This window comes from Rhinatrema bivittatum, chromosome 3 (genome assembly GCF_901001135.1).
Source record: "Rhinatrema bivittatum chromosome 3, aRhiBiv1.1, whole genome shotgun sequence".
Classification (NCBI taxonomy): domain Eukaryota; kingdom Metazoa; phylum Chordata; class Amphibia; order Gymnophiona; family Rhinatrematidae; genus Rhinatrema; species Rhinatrema bivittatum.
Genome location: NC_042617.1, coordinates 494,601,148 through 494,619,740, shown reverse-complemented (window position 1 = coordinate 494,619,740; position 18,593 = coordinate 494,601,148). Strand labels below are relative to the sequence as shown.

Sequence of the window (18,593 nt, the reverse complement as noted above, 5' to 3'; positions counted from 1 at the left end):
TAAGCGCATCCCGGGGCTTGTGCGCATCACTGGGCCTATGCAAAATAGGCTTGGCATGAACAGGAGCAGGAGCAGGTTTAAAAGGGTTACGCGCATATATTACGCACGTAACCATTTTAAAATCTGCCCCATAATTCGGCATGCACCCAGGCTTGTGGCTAAATTATAACTTATGCACATATATGCACACATGTTATAAAACAGCCTGGCTGCATGCAAATCTCACTTCTACCACATCAGAGGATTTTAAAAGGTGCACCTACAGGTACCATTCTCAGTTTTACCAGTTCATCCTCAGTTCGTCCAGTTAAGAGGTAGGTCCTTCAAACCCCACTAATGTAATGGCCTTCACTCCCTCCAGTCCAGTTAGCCAACCCTTAAAAGCATGCAGATCAGCCCAGTTTTCTTTATTTTAAAACTTACATTCCTCCTTAGCAAAAGTAAATTTACGCGGCAGGGGACCTTGGCACATGCCAGGGTGCGGAAGTATAACATTCTCTGGTTCATACCCTGAAACACCCACACCCTGGCCAGATTATGCCCCACCCCTTTTTGATATATTTGGAGATGTGTGCACTGTGGGAGATACATGTGTATCCGAACTGCTTTCAAAATCTCCTCGGCGCAAAAGCCCGACTTATTCATGCATCTTCTAATTAATGTGCACTGTGGGCTTTTAAAATTCACCTGAAAGGTTTTTCCTATTGATTGTTAAGGGGGCACTAGGATGAACATGGGCTAGATAAGATGGCCAAGATGCCCACCTGGGCAGCTTGGATTTCCTGCCAGACAAGTGAGATTCCTGCTGGCGGGGAAGAGATCACAAAGGGAGTCATTGGTGGTTGCTGAGGGCTTACCTGACCAATTTCTTGGTCTTCATCTGATGCCCTATGCATTGGTGAGTTCCACGGCTGACATTTTCTTGCAGAGCCTGCTCAGCATCAGGTGCTTTGGTGTTCCCACCCTCCTGAGACTGTGGGTCAAATTTTGTTGAGCTTTCTTAAGAGTTAATAATCTAATAATTTTCTTGTCACAGATTAGGTTGCTGAGATTTATGACTTCACAGACTCCTAGTTATTGGCCTAAAGGCAAGTCCCTCCTTGTTACCGAGTGGGACTCCAGGCAAATTAGGGCACTAAAAGCAATACTACTGTGGTGTCTTGTGGCTTTCTGCAGCTTAATACTGCTCAGCAGATACTTGTGTACCTTAGAGCCAAAGCCCCTGATTTCCAACAGCACATTTTTTAATATTCTGTACCAATTAAGTGGCATACTTTCATAATTTTGCATATATTTGCAATTTCAATATTTTTTTCTTTATAAAAATGAAGTCATTTTCTGATAACTGTGTGCAGTTAATTTATTTGGTTCTTTACTAGAGGAAAATGAATCCTAATGACTGGGGTTGGATAGGAAGGAGAGGAAGAGATCTGGGAATGGGAAGAGAGGCAATAGCAGAGGAGAGAAATGAAGAAGGAATCTTGCCAAGAGAGATGAGGGATGGAGGAGGACAGAAGAACAAAGGAAGAAGGAGGAGAGGATGAGAGATTCAGTAAGGATAAGGAAAGAGAATGAGATCAGAAAAGGGGAGGGGAGGGGAAGAGAAGGAGGAAAAAGGGATCAGGAGTCGGTGTAGGAGGGAGGATCAGGAATGTGTTGTTGAGAAGAAAGGGATTTTTGGGAATAGGGGTGGAACTCTCTACCACCCCCCCATATTCCCTCACTTTCTCCCCTTATTCATACCCCTCCCCCCCGTGATCCCCTCTCTCTATTCCCTTTCTCCACTACCCCCCTCACTATCCCTTATTTACCATCTCCCTATCAATTAATTCCTTCATTCACCCTGGTTTCCTAACCTCCACAAACCTCCCCACTCACCCTGGTTCATTTCCTCCCTCCCCTTATGAACCCTTCATGCACCCTGGTTCACTCTCTTCCCACCGCCACAAACCACAGTCACCCTGGTTCCCCTCCCGCCCCCCCCCCCACACACACCCTTCTCCATCCTGGCTCACTTCCTCCCATCCTAAATCCCTCAGTCCTGATGGTTATCTCTCACCACCTACCCCACAAACCCATTAAATCACCCTGGTTACCTCCTTCCCTTCCCTCCCCCACCCCAAGAGCCCCTCATTTACATTGGTTCACTCTTTCCTCCACCCTACAATGCCCTCACAAACCCCCAGTTCTCTACACCCCAATCTCCAGTTCACTCACTCTCTGTCTCCCACCCTGGATCTCCCCACTCACCTTCTCTTATTGCAAAATAGGAGGAAGACAGCAGCCTTGCAGCACCTAGGGCATGTTCTCCTCCTCCCCTGCTAGGGCATGATTATTGCACTTTGAACCACATGGTTCAAAACATTCAGATCCTGTCAGGGGAGGAAGAGGAGGTCACATAAGAGGCTCTACAAGGCTGCTGTGCTGTCCTCCTCTTCCTCCTGTTGCACAACAGAAGAAGGTAAGTGAGGGGATGCGGGGAGAGGGGTAGAAAAGAAAGATTGTGGTGTCCCACTGCCACCAATGTTTCTCTTTTGGGAAGGCAGGAAAGAAAAGGGGCAATGAGCTGTCCCACTGCCACTAATGCTTCCCTTTTGAGAGGGACCCCAGTCTTCCAATGCAATTTTGAAATGACTGGGCAATTCCACGGCCAAAGCTGAATTTTGCAGCCCTTACCATGGCTGTGGAATTGTGGGGGATCAGGAGTCCTGCTTATAGTCTAATTACTATGGGCTAAGATGAAGGGGGATCCGCAGTGTACAGGTTACCTCATTATGACCAGATAGGCACCAACTGCTTGGTTGGCCAAGTTCAGCAGCATACCTAAATTTGGGGCCAGTAGCACTAAGATGATATAGTTTGGCTAGTAGCCTTCAGTATATTTGAAGATCCTTATAGGGAGTCTGATAGATCTGGGAAGATGAAGAGGACTTTTATGATATGTTGGTTGTTCTTCTCACTAAATATAATTTGTACTAACCTTACAGAGTATTACATCAAGTAAAGGTATTAATGTAGCGTTTCCTCCGTTTTGCTGCTTTATCCTATACTAGGGAGCTACAGGTCTGGGTTTAGTTCCGGAGAGGGAAGACAATTTCTCTTACAAGGCCTCTGGTATTGTCTAGCACCACTTCTGTGAGACTTCACAATTAAATTCAGAACTCTCCAGGAGGTGCCAAATAGTGAGGAACATTATCAGGGAAGCAAAAATCAGAATAGCAAAAAAACCCAGAAGAACAAAAGAGTCCCCCCATACCCTAGGAAGGGAAAAAGGGGTAAACTGGTAGAAAAAAACATATTCTGCAGCAGTAATAGATGTTCAAATGAAATAGTCTTTACTGCAACTTAAAAAGATGATCTAGGCCACAATACAAAAATTCAAAAAACAGTATCAGAAATATGAATGAATATTATTCCCAAATGGAAAAAGTATGAGGCAGTACTGTAAACATCCCACCAGGGTGAATAGAATTCAACCAAATTTATTTTCATTCAAGAGAAAGGTGTTCCAATTTTTGGAAAAAATCAATATTAATCAATTGTTTAAAGGTGTCATTTCTCTTCCACCATTATCCATGGAGAACACATTTTCATCCTGTAATGCTGAGAAACTGGAATGGAGTTCCATCAAAAGTCAATCAAAAGGTAGAAAAATATCCCCAGACAAAAATTGCAGGGTAACAGTCCCCAAATATAAAATCATCCAAATCTCTACTTTAGTCAAACTCTCCAACTTCTTTCGTAACTGGGAAAATTCTCATTAGGGGCTAGGCCTTTGAGCCCTTATCTAAAACATATCACAATTTCTTCTTCCCCTTGTTTCTTCAGGTCACGCAGGAAACAAAATCCTTGCCCCAAAACTTTTGGATACCAGGAATATGCCCATCCCTTCAGACTGGTCAAGTTCAAAGTCCAAAAATCTAAGGGGTAGATTTTCAAATAGCGCGAATTGGCCTACTTTTGCTGGCGCATCAGGCGCAAGCAAAAGTAAGCTGGATTTTAGTAGATACGCGCGGAGCCGCGCATATCTGCTAAAAACCTGGATCGGCGCGCACAAGGCTATTGATTTTGTATAGCCGGCGCACGCCGAGCCGCGCAGCCTACCCCCGTTCCCTCCGAGGCCGCTCTGAAATCGGAGCGGCCTCGGAGGGAACTTCCTTTTGCCCCCCCCTTACCTTTGTCGGGGGATTTACGCCTCCCGGAGGGAGGCGTAAATCCCCACGCGCCAGCGGGCCTCTTGCGCGCCGGGACGCGACCTGGGGGCGGGTACGGAGGGCGCGGCCATGCCCCCGGACCGCCCCGGGCCGTAGCCATGTCCCCGTACCCGCCCCCAAAACGCTGCCGACACGCCCCTTAAACGCCGCGATGACCGGGCCCGCCCCCGACACACCCCCCTCGGAGAACCCCGGGACTTACGCGAGTCCCGGGGCTCTGCGCGCGCCGGTAGGCTTATGTAAAATAGGCTCACCGGCGCGCAGGGCCCTGCTCGCCTAAATCCGCCCGGATTTGGGCGGATTTAGGCGAGCAGGGCTCTGAAAATCCGCCCCTTATTGAGAAGTCCATCAATGTCCAAATATGAAAAGTGATGAGCAGAGGCCCACCCAAAAAGTATGCCAATCTTCTCTTGAGACCCTGTGAGGAATCTCAACTCCACTATTCTTCCTCAAAAATCTTGGAGAGTTTCTTTCTCCTAAGCTGACATCCTGGGGGGGGCTTCTACTTTTCCCACAACTTGCTCAAGATCCTTGGGGATCTGCAGCTGCTCTCCTCACCAACTCTTCAGCGTCTTCTTCCCACTGAAGCTCTGAACAGGCTCCAGGGAATTATATACACCCAAAAAGGTGGTGTTATAGCAAAGGGAGGAATTCTAAAATAGAAAACTCCTCCTTCTATCCCTAGCTAGAAAATCACTGGGAAATATTAGTGACTGACAAAGCCCGATCACATTAATAATGCTGTGTTCCCATTGTGCCACTACTCTAATAATTGGCTGATTGTTTGGGGTGAGTGAGATGACACCGAGTGTGCCTATATTATGGTTTTATGCTTGAGTTTAGTGTTGTTGCCTCAGACTGGTTCTGCATAATTTGTTGACCACTTTGCTTGCTTATTTGACCTCTTTCCTGGTCCAAAACCATTCAAACTAATACAATGTAAGTTGTGCAAATAGATTGAAATTCAAAAACATTTTTAATATTCAATACGCACCCTCCTTAGCGCTTCTGTCTAAATATTTTAAGTTTACTTAGGTTTGTTATCAAAGAACTATGGATTTATCATTGCAATCAATATTTTGTGAACTTTATTTTGTACTTTTTTTCATTCAATATTGGTTTGTTTGTTTGTTTGTTTCAGATTTCTCTTGTGGTGAAAATCTCTTTATGTCAACATTTCTAGCTTCATGGCCAGATGTGATTAAAGCATTTTACAGTGAGAAAACAGATTTTGAATATGGAAAAGGTGTAAAACAAGAAGGGGATGTGGTTGGCCACTATCTACAGGTATAAACAGGGACTGTACAGCCTGTTAATTTATAAAGGATGTCGATTTTATGGTAAAGCATCAGGAGGAATAACTCACATTAAAAGTCTGACAAATCTGGACCAGCCCAATGCCATAGTGGCAGTGCTCCACCCTTTTGCCTTCATATCATGTTCGAGACCTGAATTTAAATGCCACATCTAGCTTCTGCTCCTTGAGCCAGACAAGGCTGGGGATACTATGGAGCCCCATCCTCATGCAACAGATACCTAATGGCCAGACTTAGGATGCCTGCATAGAGGGTCCCAAAGGGAACTTCTGTCCGTAGTTCCTTATCAAACCCTGGGTAGATTTGAATGAATGTTCTTTGCACCACTGCCTAGAAGATATCAACTTTGATTGCCTTGAAAATCCAATGAAGGAAGAGGAAATTTTCAGGCAAAACAATATTAAGTAATAAAACAAAAAATCGATATTTTCTACATCCACTTCTTAATGACTTTTACAATGTAATAGGTTGTGCATAAAATAACAGTTTAAATATACCAAAGCAAATATTGATAAATTGCTAATTTTAATTCAGTTAGTATATTTTATGCAAACAGGATTCCTATGCAGCTCATTTAAATACTTTAAAAATATTCATGTAATCACATCATGAGAGAATGATGCAGCAGATTACTAACCAGCTAGAGATGAATAAACTAGGCATGTGAAGACATGAGTCACTGGAATGATTTACCATGATTTCTGGATTCAAGTTGTAATAATTTACAGATACCTACTCCCAAAATATTATCAAACCATGATCAATAGGTGTGTGCAGTAAAAAAAAAACATTTTTTTATTTTAGTGTGCACTATTTCTATTTTATTTATTTATTATGTATTGTATACATTGGTGGCTCAAAGCATGTTACATTCAGGTGCAGTAAGTGATTTTCCTGTCCCCAGAAGGACTCATGATCTAAGTTTGTACCTGCGGCAATGGAGGGAGAAGAGACTTGCCCAAGGTCACAAAGAGTGGCAATAAGATTGAGAACAGAGAGGACTAGTGTCAGCCTGCTGCTCTAGCCAGTAGGTTACTCCACTACTTCTAGTTAGTTCGCAGTAATTTTTTTATTGCACACTAATTCAATTTAGTGGGCAATAAAAAACTAGCCGACACTAATGAAAATGAAACAAATTAAAAGAATGCACAACCCTAATGAACATAAAGAGACAAAAAATGCATTATTATGGTAAGTGTACCTTTGGATTTGCTAATGGCAAAAGTTTATTTTGCTCACATCTGAAATATCTTTGCTACTTGCATATCATTATTTGTTATGGAAATCTTTGTTTCAAAATGTAATTTATTGATATTTATTCCCACAGGTGGTTTGGTACCGTTCTTTTGAGGTGGGATGTGCAGTTGTCAACTGCATCAACAGTGAATATCAGTTTTATTATGTTTGCCACTACTGCCCTGCGTATGTATCAATTAGCATTATATTTATTTTATATTTATATTTATTTTATATTATCAACAGTTTCTTAACAATTTCTTTAAATTGTTCACATTTGAAATGCTTGTAACAGTGACTAGAGTCAAATATAACTCAGGTAAATATTTCACATATATTTTTGCTAATTCACTTGAATTTTGGATCTGTAATAATTCTTGCCGGCATACTGAAAACACATTTAGTGCTAGATAGCCGGATAAATAGGACCTAGGCTTGGGTCTGGGCCAAGTCCATGGCAGCGGGACCCTGTCTCCAGAAGGGGTCACGGCATTGGGCCTGGGCCCTGGTTAGGCTGAGGCCCCAGCATCAGGACCTGTCCTCAGGGTCGGGTCACAGTGTGCTGCCTGGGTGCAGGTTGATGCCCTGGAATAGGGACCAGGCCTCAGGGTTGGGTTGTAGCATAGGGCCTGGGAGCAGGCCGAGGCTCTGGTATTGGGACCCAATCTCTGGACTGGGTTGTGGCATCTAGCCTGGGCCCAGGCCTTAAACCAGGGCCTTGTGTAGACCATAGGCCAAGGTCAAAGTGACCTACCATGGCCTACGCCTATGCAAGACCAAGGCTTTATCCTAGGCCTAGGCATCAGGACCATCCTGACACTTAGGCCCAGGCTTAAGCCTCAGCCTTGTGTAGGCCTACGCTGTGGTAGGTCTCTGCAATCTCAGCCTATGCTGTATGCAAGGTCCAGACTTTGGCCTGACCCTAGGCTTAGGATCCACCCCAGACCAGGTAAGTGGAGGATTGGAAGGTTCATGACCCTGGAATTTCTTTGAGAGGGATGGGTGGGGGACTTGGGAAGCCTCAGGAGGCCCTATTTCTTCTTCTTTTTTTTTTCTTTAAATGCATATTTCATTTTTTTAATTAAATAAACAAAATAAACATCTGATGAAACAAAATTTGTGGAATATCAAATGCCGAAAAACAAATGAAAAGCAAAATGAAAATGTTTCTTCTTCCCACCCCTATTAAATATTTACCCTCCCTATAATTCTAATTAAGAGCTTCTCTCAATAGAAGCAAACATTTTACATAATTGCAGAAACAAATAAGTATCAGTTCCAAAAAGATAAGGGCATTCTTTTAAAATTCAGAGAAGGCCCATTGTTCCACATGACACAATACCACAGCTTAGCCATCTCAAGAAATAACTCATGATTGCAGCTCCAAAACTCAGAGCTGTCAATTTTTCAGAGGTCCTAACAGCTGAAAGCACCCCATACAAAGAATGAAAAAAGCCCAGGCGTCTTGAGTGACTCCCCCATATCACACTGCCCTTTCTGCCACCTCTAAAGGCAGCCCTAATGCAATAAATTTTTTTAAAAAATTAAAATTGCAGGCAAAGGCCCCTCTCTTCCCATCCTTGCCCTTTTGTAAAATATTCTTTCTCTGGCCTTTAACAGCCCCCCCCCTCCCCAAGGCCTGTGGACCCCCAGTCAGGCCTCAGGACCACCTTTCTCCACCATATCCCAACCCTCTGGTGGGCTAGTGGGGTCCGGAGTTCCTCCTGGGCTCCCGGCCCTGCTCTGTCTAAATAAAATGGCACCAGTCTAAAAAATGTAAAATATGAAAGATAAATATTTAACAGTATAAACAAAAGGAAGTTGAATCCATTGACAACTTTATCACATGTTTGAGATAGAAAACAGCAATGTGAATGTAGCCTACTGAATGATGAACCTATTCAGAATAATCTAGTCCTTGATATAGCCAATGAGAGCATATGTCACCATCTCCTGAGTGAACAAGACTTACATTTGAATACTTTTATTTGAATAATTTTATTTTAAATAGGCAACTAACATAACTTAGTGTATTTGTATTTCCCACCCATCCCACCCCTCTCCCACCCACTCCACCCCTCTCCCACCCACTCCTAGCTCATCCTTTAATTTATAGGCAGGTGCCACTTTAACAATTAAAATAAAAACAAAATTAAAAAAATTAAAAAAATAAAAATAAATTAGCCTTTTAACTTAAACTCAGAAATTCTCCATACCATATCCAAAGTTTGATCATTCCCTTGTACTATACTACCATATGTTGCATGCCCCATCCGTGCCCGGCCCGCACACAGTCCTGCTCACCTCGCTAACTCCTCTGCAGGTCACAGGTCAGCCTCCCCTGCGACAGCTGCGAGCTCCTCCAGGCCTTAGCGTCCTGCAGCGGTCGTCACCAGGCATTCCACTGTGCACCAGGCCTCACGCCGGAGTTCGGCGCCCTCAGTGGTCCACTGCGCACACCGCCTGGCCTCTTGTAGGGCCAGGGGTGGGTCCTAGCTCCACAGCGTGCCCTGATTGAACGCACAATATAAGGAAGTATCTGCCTGCACTTCCTTGAATTGGCAATCTGGTCAGCATTGTAAGTGTACTAGTTTGCCTCCACGTTCACAGTCTTGTTCCAGTCTTGTTCTAGCCTTGTTTCAGCATCCTACTGTTCCAGCATACTATTGTTCCAGTCCTGTTCCAGCGTACTTCTGTTCCAGCGTCTATCTGTCTCCCCAGGTAGTACCTCCGGACTGACTCTCTGGAATTGACCTCTTCCTGTTCCTTGGTCATTCTGCTAGCTGTCTGGATCTTGACCTCTGCCTGCCTTGTGTCCTCATCTGACCTCTGGAACCCTGACCCTTGCTTCATCGACTATTCCTCGGACTGATGATTGGAACTGACCCTGGTCTGCCATTGACCCACGTCTCTGATTCTGGCTTATCCCTTGCCTTGTCATCGCCTTGCCTTGTCATCGCCTTCCTTGGTTCTCCAGGTCTACAGTCTAGTGATAACTGCGCTCCCTTGCTGCATGTGCACACGCCTCTCTACTACCTCTCCGGGAGACCCTGCGAGGCCCACCTAAGTCCAAGTGGCCAGGTTCCCTACGAGCTCCACCTGGGGGGGACTGCGGGCTTCCAGTGGTGAAAGCTCATCCTAGCCTCTGTCTTCCTCTTGTGCTCCGCCCCCTGGGGGCAGGTGCTTCCTGGTCCCTACCAGTAAGCCTTTCTCTACTGCTCCAGGACAAGGGTCCACCTCCAAACGCAACACCAAAGATATAGTAAATACACTAATACATTTAAAGGACCCTAATTGTATGCAGTCCCCCATCCACAGCAACCTAAAACTTAACTAAGAACTGAGCAAATTTAAGATGAAGGCAGTAGTCCAACAGCAAGAGGGGGGACACACAGTCTTTTGCATTGAGTGTCACATGTATGATTTTTTACCTGCCGTTGAGAAGTTGTACGTGTGCATGTGATACAAAGAGCTCCAGTCTCTCAGAGAATGAGTCCAATCTCTGGAGGCTAGAGTGGCATACCTGCAGGAACTGAGGTGGACAGAGAGGTATATAGATGAGATCTTCATGGACATAGTAGCCAAGTCCCAACTCCAGGCTGGCATTCCTGGTGCTGCCTTGGAGGAGGAAAGTCTCAGATCGGGGAGCATCAACCTGGTGCAGCAGGAAATGATCCTGTAGCAAGGACCTTATCTCCAGGTGGTACATTGTGTTCTTGCACTGAGGATGTGTTTCCCATGGCTTCTGCCAAGGAGGTAAGGGTCAGGTTGGCCGTCATAGTTGGTGATTCGATTATTAGGAATGTAGATATCTGGGTGGCCGGTGGGCATGAGAATCACCTGGTAACGTGCCTACCTGGTGCGAAAGTGGCAGACCTCATGCATCACCTAGATAGGATTTTAGACAGTGTTGGTGAGGAGCCAGCTGACATAGTATATATGAGCACCAACAACATAGGAAAATATGGGAAGGAGGTTCTGGAAGCCAAATTAGGCTCTTAGGGTAGAAAGCTGAAATCCAGAACCACCAGAGTAACCATTCTCTGTAATGCTCCTGACCCCCCAAGACTTGCCAAAAGTCTGTGGTGGTCCAGCAGGGGTCTTGGAGCAATATACTGCACTCAGGCCGTCGGCTGCCAGTATTCAAAATGGTGCCGATAGCCTTTGCGCTTACTATGTCACAGGGGCCGACCAATGGCACTGGGACACCAGGGACCTTTGGCAAGTCTTTGGGGGGGTGGGCAGGAGTTGGCCCCTGTCACATGGTAGGAGCCCAACATGGTGCTCCTACCATGTGACAGGGGCCGACCAATGCAAAGTAATGCATATGGGGAGTGGAAATCTGAATGAACTGTATTCAATGGGGGGGGGGGGGGGGGGGAAAAGGCTGATGAGCAGGAGAAGGACCTTGGGTGAGAGTGTCTAATGATATGAAGTCTGCGAACACAATGCGACAAGAGGCGATAGCAAAGGCAGAAGAATGCTGGCTGCATAGAGAGAGGAATATCGAGTAAGAAAAAGGGAAGTGATTATCCCCTTGTACAGGTCCTGGTGAGGCCTCACCTGGAGTACTGTGTCAGTTCTGGAGACCGTATCTACAAAGAGACAAAGACAAGATGGAAGCGTTACAGAGAAGGGGCGACCAGGAAGGTGGAGGATCTTCAATTGGATGACGTACGAGGAAGAGATTGAAGAATCTAAATATGTATACCCTGGAGGAAGGAGGAGCAGGGTGATATGATTCAGACTTTCAGATACTTGAAAAACTTAATGATCCAAAGACAACGACAAACCTTTTCCGTAGGAAAAAAATCAGCAGAACCAGAGGTCACGAGCTGAGGCTCCAGGGAGGAAGACTAAGAACCAATGTCAGAAGTATTTCTTCACGGAAAGGGTGGTGGATGCCTGGAATGCCCTTCCGGAGGAAGTGGTGAAGTCTAAAACTGTGAAGACTTCAAAGGGGCGTGGGATAAACACTGTGGATCCATCAAGTCTAGTGGGCATAAATAAAGAGGAGGCAGCCAAACACTGCACGGAGCGGGCAGTAGCCACTGAGGCAATTCACGGAGCGGGATGCCAGTGGCCAGTAGTTGGTGTTCCACCTTCAGGCAGCAAAACACTGCACGGAGCGGCAGTAGCCACTGAGGCATTCACAGAGCGAGATGCCAGTGGCCAGTAGTTGGTGTTCCACCTTCAGGCAGCAAAACACTGCACGGAGCGACAGTAGCCACTGAGGCATTCACGGAGCGGGATGCCAGTGGCCAGTAGTTGGTGTTCCACTTTCATGCAACAAAACACTGCACGGAGCGGCAGTAGCCACAGAGGCATTCACGGAGCGGGATGCCAGTGGCCAGTGGTTGGTGTTCCACCTTCACGGAGCGGAAGGATGGAGGGCTGCCATCTCAAAAAAAAAAACAAAAAAAAAACAAGCAAACAAAACAGGGGTGGGTAAGGGGCAGGGGTGTGGTCTGCTTGTTGCGGCAGTTGCTACCCCTGATTGAGCTGGATGTTCACTAGGATGGCGCTGCTCTCTGCATTGGTGGAGGGGTGGAAGGGAATTGGGGCCGGAGGGTGCTGGAAGCCAATAGAGACGGGTGGGAGGGAGAAAAAGGGGGGAAAAAAATGGATAAACTGCGTAGCTTGCTGGGCAGACTGGATGGGCCGTTGGTCTTCTTCTGCCGTCACTTCTATGTTTCTATGTATGTTTTCTATATGTTTCTGTGACATAGTAAGGGCAAAGGCTATCGGCGCCATTTTGAATACCGGCAGGCCGACAGCCCGAGTGCAGGAGATCGCTCCAGGACCCCCGCTGGACCACCATGGATTTTTGGCAAGTCTTGGGGGGGGGGGGGGCATCAGGAGGATGGGGGGGTTGTAGTTAATTACATTTAAAGGGTTGGGATGAAGTTTTTTTTTTGGGAAACAAATACATATGTAACTAATGAATGGATTGGGGTTCCCTGAGAATGGATGCAACGGATTTGGGTCCCAACGAATACGAATACTGAATTGGCGAATCTGTCCCTGCTGCACATCCCTATTGTATGCTTTCAAGAAGACATCATTACCAGTAACCAGTAAACTATTTGAGCCCTGTTTGATACAAGGTGTATTGAAAAGGCTGTGACACAAGATGCAAGTTTTTAAGTTAGGCTATCAGCTATGGATTTTCCTGAGTTGAATATTGATGAGACAATCCACATGAAATCATTACAGGGAGATTAAATGAGCTGTTGGAGGCTGGTTCCTTGCATAGATCCCACTCATATCTAGTGGATGTTGAAGGAACTTCTTGTCACCATAATCGAGAGGAACTATGAGTGGCTGTACAGCCAGCTTCTCAAAGTTTCTGTGAACTGTACACACATGATTCAATTGAAGGGCCAATCAATTCCTCTTATGCAAGTACATACCTAAGCATGAAGAATAAATGATCTGTGAGGAACTGTATTGATGGGACCTCTGAGCAAGTAGGCGCACCTGTTAGACATTTGGGTTCAGCATGATCGCCAAGAGAGAGAACAGCCCATTGATGCCAGGCAGAGATCAGCAGTTGCATATTTGATAAGCTCTGTCTACACTACCAGTGGTAGAAACTCAAAGCTTTCGAAGACAGTGTTTCCCAGCCCTCTCCTGGAGGCACATCTATCCAGTCGGGTTTTCAGTATTGCCACAATGAAAATGCATGAGCTAGATTTGCATATCCTGGGTCTCCAATGTATACAAACATAGCTCATCCATATTTGCTGTGGATAACCTGAAAACCTGACTGGTTAGATATGCCTCCAGGAAAGGGATGGGAAACACTGCTACTAAGAGACTTAGGGGTTAATTTTCAAAGGAGTTATGCGTGTAAAAGTAACATGCTATCGCAGCAATTTTCAAAAGCCAGTTTACTTAAGAAAAGTGCACTTACTCGAGTAAATCATATACATAGTTCAATGGCATATATTGGAGCAATTTTCAAAAGCCCAATTACTCAAGTAAGTGCATTTTCTCAAATAAAACCCTTAATTAAGGCCCTTAATCTGTACAACATTTTATAATAGAAAGTTGTGCATGTACTGAAGAAAGAAAAGGGAGATGTTACATATGTTAACATAGCTTGATACCACCTTGTGGCTGATTGTTATATTTCACTGTGTTCTACTTACTGTCTCTGTTGTTACTTTTACTTTGTGTATTGCTGGGTAATACAACATGGAACCATTTCACTAGTAAGTTTCAGTTGTCTTTATTTTTACATATTAATCAATGTCTTTCAGCAGGTACTAAATAACCATTTCCTTTCTTCGATAATTCATTCAAATATTGGTCTAGGTGGTGCAGAGATTGTCTCTTCTTAAACATCCTGAAATGGTGTAAATGGATTGGGGGTTGTCAGCAATTTCCTGAATATATCCAGCTGGCCAGACTTAGCTGGATAGGTTATCCTGCTAACTCTAAATATCCGAGTTAGCTAGATAACTTATCTGGTTAAGCTGGCTCCTCTTTGGAGTGCCTCACCCCACCTGCCACTTAGCTGAATAACTAGTTATCCAAATAAGTAACTAGCTAAGTAATGGTGGTTCAGTGGGGTTGGATTTTCAGCTGCTGCTAAATTAATGCCGAATATTGCCCTCTTCTTGCCTGCAGCTATGTTGCCTATACGTTATTTTTTGAGATCTTAAAATTTAAACATAGTTTAATGTATCCAGTATTTGGAAGGAAAACCTCAAAACAAAACTGGCAACCACAAGACAAGGCCTTTAAAGCTCAGAAAATGCTCTAAGTTTTAGATAACTAATTACTTATATTCAAATAAAATGTCTTCTTCAGTTTAATGCATATACATTTTCGTAATTACAGAGGAAATAAACAACAAACATTGAACATGCCTTACAAGACAGGAAAGCCATGCGGAGATTGTCCTAATGCTTGTGACAACGGATTATGTAGTAAGTTTCCAAAAGAAACATATAGCATGATAACTGAAAATTGATCTGCATTATATTGGAATATGCAATTGCAACCCTCTCATGATATTTTTGACCATGTCTCATGTTAATAAAGTTGAATGTTAGAACAAGGACTTCCAAATAAATTAATTCAATGTGATATATCAAAGAACAATATACATCATTTCATGCTAAAATATGTTTCTAACAATTTTATCAATGCATGTGGCCACTGTTCCCTCTAAACTGTGCACGCATGCAGGTTGCAAACCCAGCACACACAGAACAACATAGCTCATTCAATAAATTCTGATCTTATTTGCATTTTACTGGCTGTAGCACACAAATTTGAACTGTTTATAAATGTTACACCAAAGAAAGGTTTTGTGCATATAGCCTGTCAAAAATTGATTATGGCCTTCTCAATCTTACATGTCTGAAAATGAATAGCAAGCCATTTTTTAAATCAGAGTAATATTCCAGATTATTTATTTGGAAAGTCATTTTGCTTATATACAATATAATAGTAGCACTTGACTTCCCAGGCCTCCTTTATTTGATAAAGCATGCACATCTCAAAAAAGATATAATTGCGATGGAGAAGGTACAGAGAAGGGCTACCAAAATGATAAGGGGAATGGAACAACTCCCCTATGAGGAAAGACTAAAGAGGTTAGGACTTTTCAGCTTGGAGAAGAGACGACTGAGGGGGGATATGATAGAGGTGTTTAAAATCATGAGAGGTCTAGAACTGGTAGATGTGAATCGGTTATTTACTCTTTCGGATAGTAGAAAGACTAGGGGGCACTCCATGAAGTTAGCATGGGGCACATTTAAAACTAATCGGAGAAAGTTCTTTTTTACTCAACGCACAATTAAACTCTGGAATTTGTTGCCTGAGAATGTGGTTAGTGCAGTTAGAATAGCTGTGTTTAAAAAAGGATTGGATAAGTTCTTGGTGGAGAAGTCCATTACCTGCTATTAAGTTCACTTAGAGAATAGCCACTGCCATTAGCAATGGTAACATGGAAACATGGAATAGACTTAGTTTTTGGGTACTTGCCAGGTTCTTATGGCCTGGATTGGCCACTGTTGGAAACAGGATGCTGGGCTTGATGGACCCTTGGTCTGACCCAGTATGGCATTTTCTTATATTCTTATGTTCTTATCTGGCAAACATCTCTATGTAATAGAGATGTGAATCGGAACCGGAATCGGTTCCGATTCACATCGTGAATTTTTTTGTGCGGCCTGATCGGGTTTTTTTTTTATCGGCTGCGCCCGAGCCGATAAACAAAAAACTCACCCGACCCTTTAAAACAGCTCATTTAGCTTCCCCCACCCTCCTGACCCCCCGCCCAAAACATTTTAAAATTACCTGGTGGTCCAGTGGGTGTCCCGGGAGCGATCTCCCGCTCTCGGACCGTCGGCGCTGATGGCCCTTTGCCCTTACCATGTGACAGAGTATCCGTGCCATTGGCCGGCCCTTGTCAGATGGTAGGAGCACTGGATGGCCCGCTGCATTTTTAGTAGTGGCAGCCGATGACCCGAGAGCGGGAGATCACTCCCGGGACCACCAGGTAATTTTAAAACGTTTTTGGGGGGTCGGGAGGGTGGGGGAAGCTAAGGGAGCTGTTTTAAAGGGTTTTAAAGGGTCGGGGTGGGTTTAGGGGTTGTTTCTGTGTGCCATTTTTCCCGCCCACCCCCAAAATGATAAGAGAAACCCAGGAACAATTTTGTGGGGTTTTCTTATTGGTTTCGGGGAGCCCCCAATTTCTGACGACTTTGAAAATATCGTACGATATTTTCAATCATCAGAAAAATGATTCACATTTATCAAAGTATCAAGCTAGTTTATCTCAAAGTGGTTGCAACAAAATAATAATAGGGTTCAAACTAGTCCCGCTGAACATAATACAAGAGAATGTAATGTTATTGTTTCACTTTAGCTTTTGTTTAATTTGTCTTATAGTCATAAAACACTAATGGATCCAGGTTGTATGGTGTGTAGATGTGTGTGTGTGTATATATATTTTCCACTTCAGGAAAAATAGTACTCCAGCATCTGAAGCACTTCAAATATATACATGCAGAGTTGAATTGGGGAAATAGGGGGGTTATTCATTTTATTAGGTCCCCAGTGTTTCTTGTTCTGTAAGTCTCTAAAAAGGCCAATAGATTATGCTGCATGTTTTTTTTGCTCAGAAATTACAATTTTCATTTGCAAAAGATCTTGGTAGAAAAGTTAGATGCATATATTTTCTAATGGGTGACCTTGTAAAAGTGTAGCTATCCTTTCTGTGAAAACTCACCTACAAAGCATTTTCAAGTTCATATTTTTGCAGAATTAACCTTAATGAGCCACTTTCCATGATTTTGCTTTGCAGCAGCTCATTAAGAATCAATTTTTAAAAAGCTATTTTAGTATGTAGAGAACTACGTGCATGATTTTTCTTCTTGTGAAGCCCCAAAAATTTGCAGCTTGTTTCACATGTACAAAGGGCAAATTGTCCATGTGAGACACAATACCACTGGATAAAATGAATACAATGGTCCAGCTTTAGAAAAAAAAGTCCTTCCTGTTAAATGAACTTGCATCCAAGCAAATGGCCTTATTATGCCTGTTACACAAAGCCAACTACCATCAGCAATTACGATCTGATTAGCCCATGAGCATATTTTCTATTTCAGCTATGAGGGGCGTGACAGGTTTAAAAAAACAGAGGTGAAAGAGAAAAAAAATGCATCTGCTGGCTATTTTCTCAATGCTAATTTGGTTTATCAATAACCACAATTATTTTTGTTTCCTGAAACAAAATCATTTTAGATAAACATGGAATTGGCAGAATTGCTTCCTTACCATATTAAGGCTATCATATTTTGACTTGAGTAGCAATTAAAACTGAGCAAATATCGACCTCTAGGTGCCAAAAACCATAATTATCTCTCAAGGTCCTTAGAGAATGAACTGCAGGCTTTCATTCGAATAATTACTGTATACATTAGTCATATAGGTATTCTGGTTTCTGTCCTAGTCACACTAAAAAAAAAAAAAAATATCATGTACTGTTAGACACAAGTGTGCTTTATTTACCCTTACTGATAGAGCATTCAGAGCCCAATTTTATAACAGTATACATGGAACTCTAATTTTCAAAGCAGACTTGGTGCGTTAGTCCATTAAAAAAATTAGAGGGACCGTCTGTACCTTAGCACATAGAATCATGATGGCAGAAAAAGATCATATGGCCCATGCAGTCTGTCCATCCATCCAATTAATTTAGCATTATTGTTGTGCTTGGAAGTGGACCCTTGATCTGGAGCAGTGTTGGTAGGCTCCCTGGTCGGACTCAGGAAGCTCCTGCCATCAGAAGGCGGAGCACAGGAGGAAACATAGGCTAGCTGGAGCTTCACCACTGGAAGCCCGCAGTCCCCCCGGGGTGGAGCCCTTGGGGACCTGGGCCGCTTGGACTTAGGTGGGCCTCACAGGGTCTCCCAGAAGGAAGTTCAATGGTGTGCCCACCAGGATCAAGGGTGCGTAGTCGACGTCAAAGCTGGAGGTCTGAGGGATCAGAGAAGGCCAGAACAGTGTCTCAGATGACAAGGCTAGGAGTAATGCCAGAATCAGTAGTAGCAGAGGTTAAGTTCCAAACGTCAGTCTGAGAGTAGTCAGCCAAAGCAGAGGTCAGGTTCCAGAGGTAAGATGTGGTCGAGTAGACAGGCAGGGGTCAGTATCCGGGCAGTGATCAGCATAGTCACAAGCAGGCAGAGGTCAGTATCCAGGCAGCGATCAACATAGTCAAGAACAGGCAGAGGTCAGTACCAGAGAGTCAGTCCAAGGGATACTACCTATGGAAACGTAGAACAGATGGACACTGGAACAGGACTGG

The 18,593-nt window shown here is 44.0% G+C and overlaps 1 protein-coding gene across 1 annotated transcript in view; it reads left to right on the top strand.

Annotated features, from left to right (window-relative positions):
* The window catches only part of LOC115088630 (cysteine-rich venom protein-like), an 82,851-nt gene that overhangs the window by 51,015 nt on the left and 13,243 nt on the right, over positions 1 to 18,593 (top strand). The window contains exons 4-6 of the mRNA XM_029596891.1: positions 5,356 to 5,501; positions 6,858 to 6,952; positions 14,615 to 14,703. Coding sequence (XP_029452751.1) covers positions 5,356 to 5,501; positions 6,858 to 6,952; positions 14,615 to 14,703 — 330 coding nt within the window. The remainder of the gene's footprint in view (positions 1 to 5,355; positions 5,502 to 6,857; positions 6,953 to 14,614; positions 14,704 to 18,593) is intronic.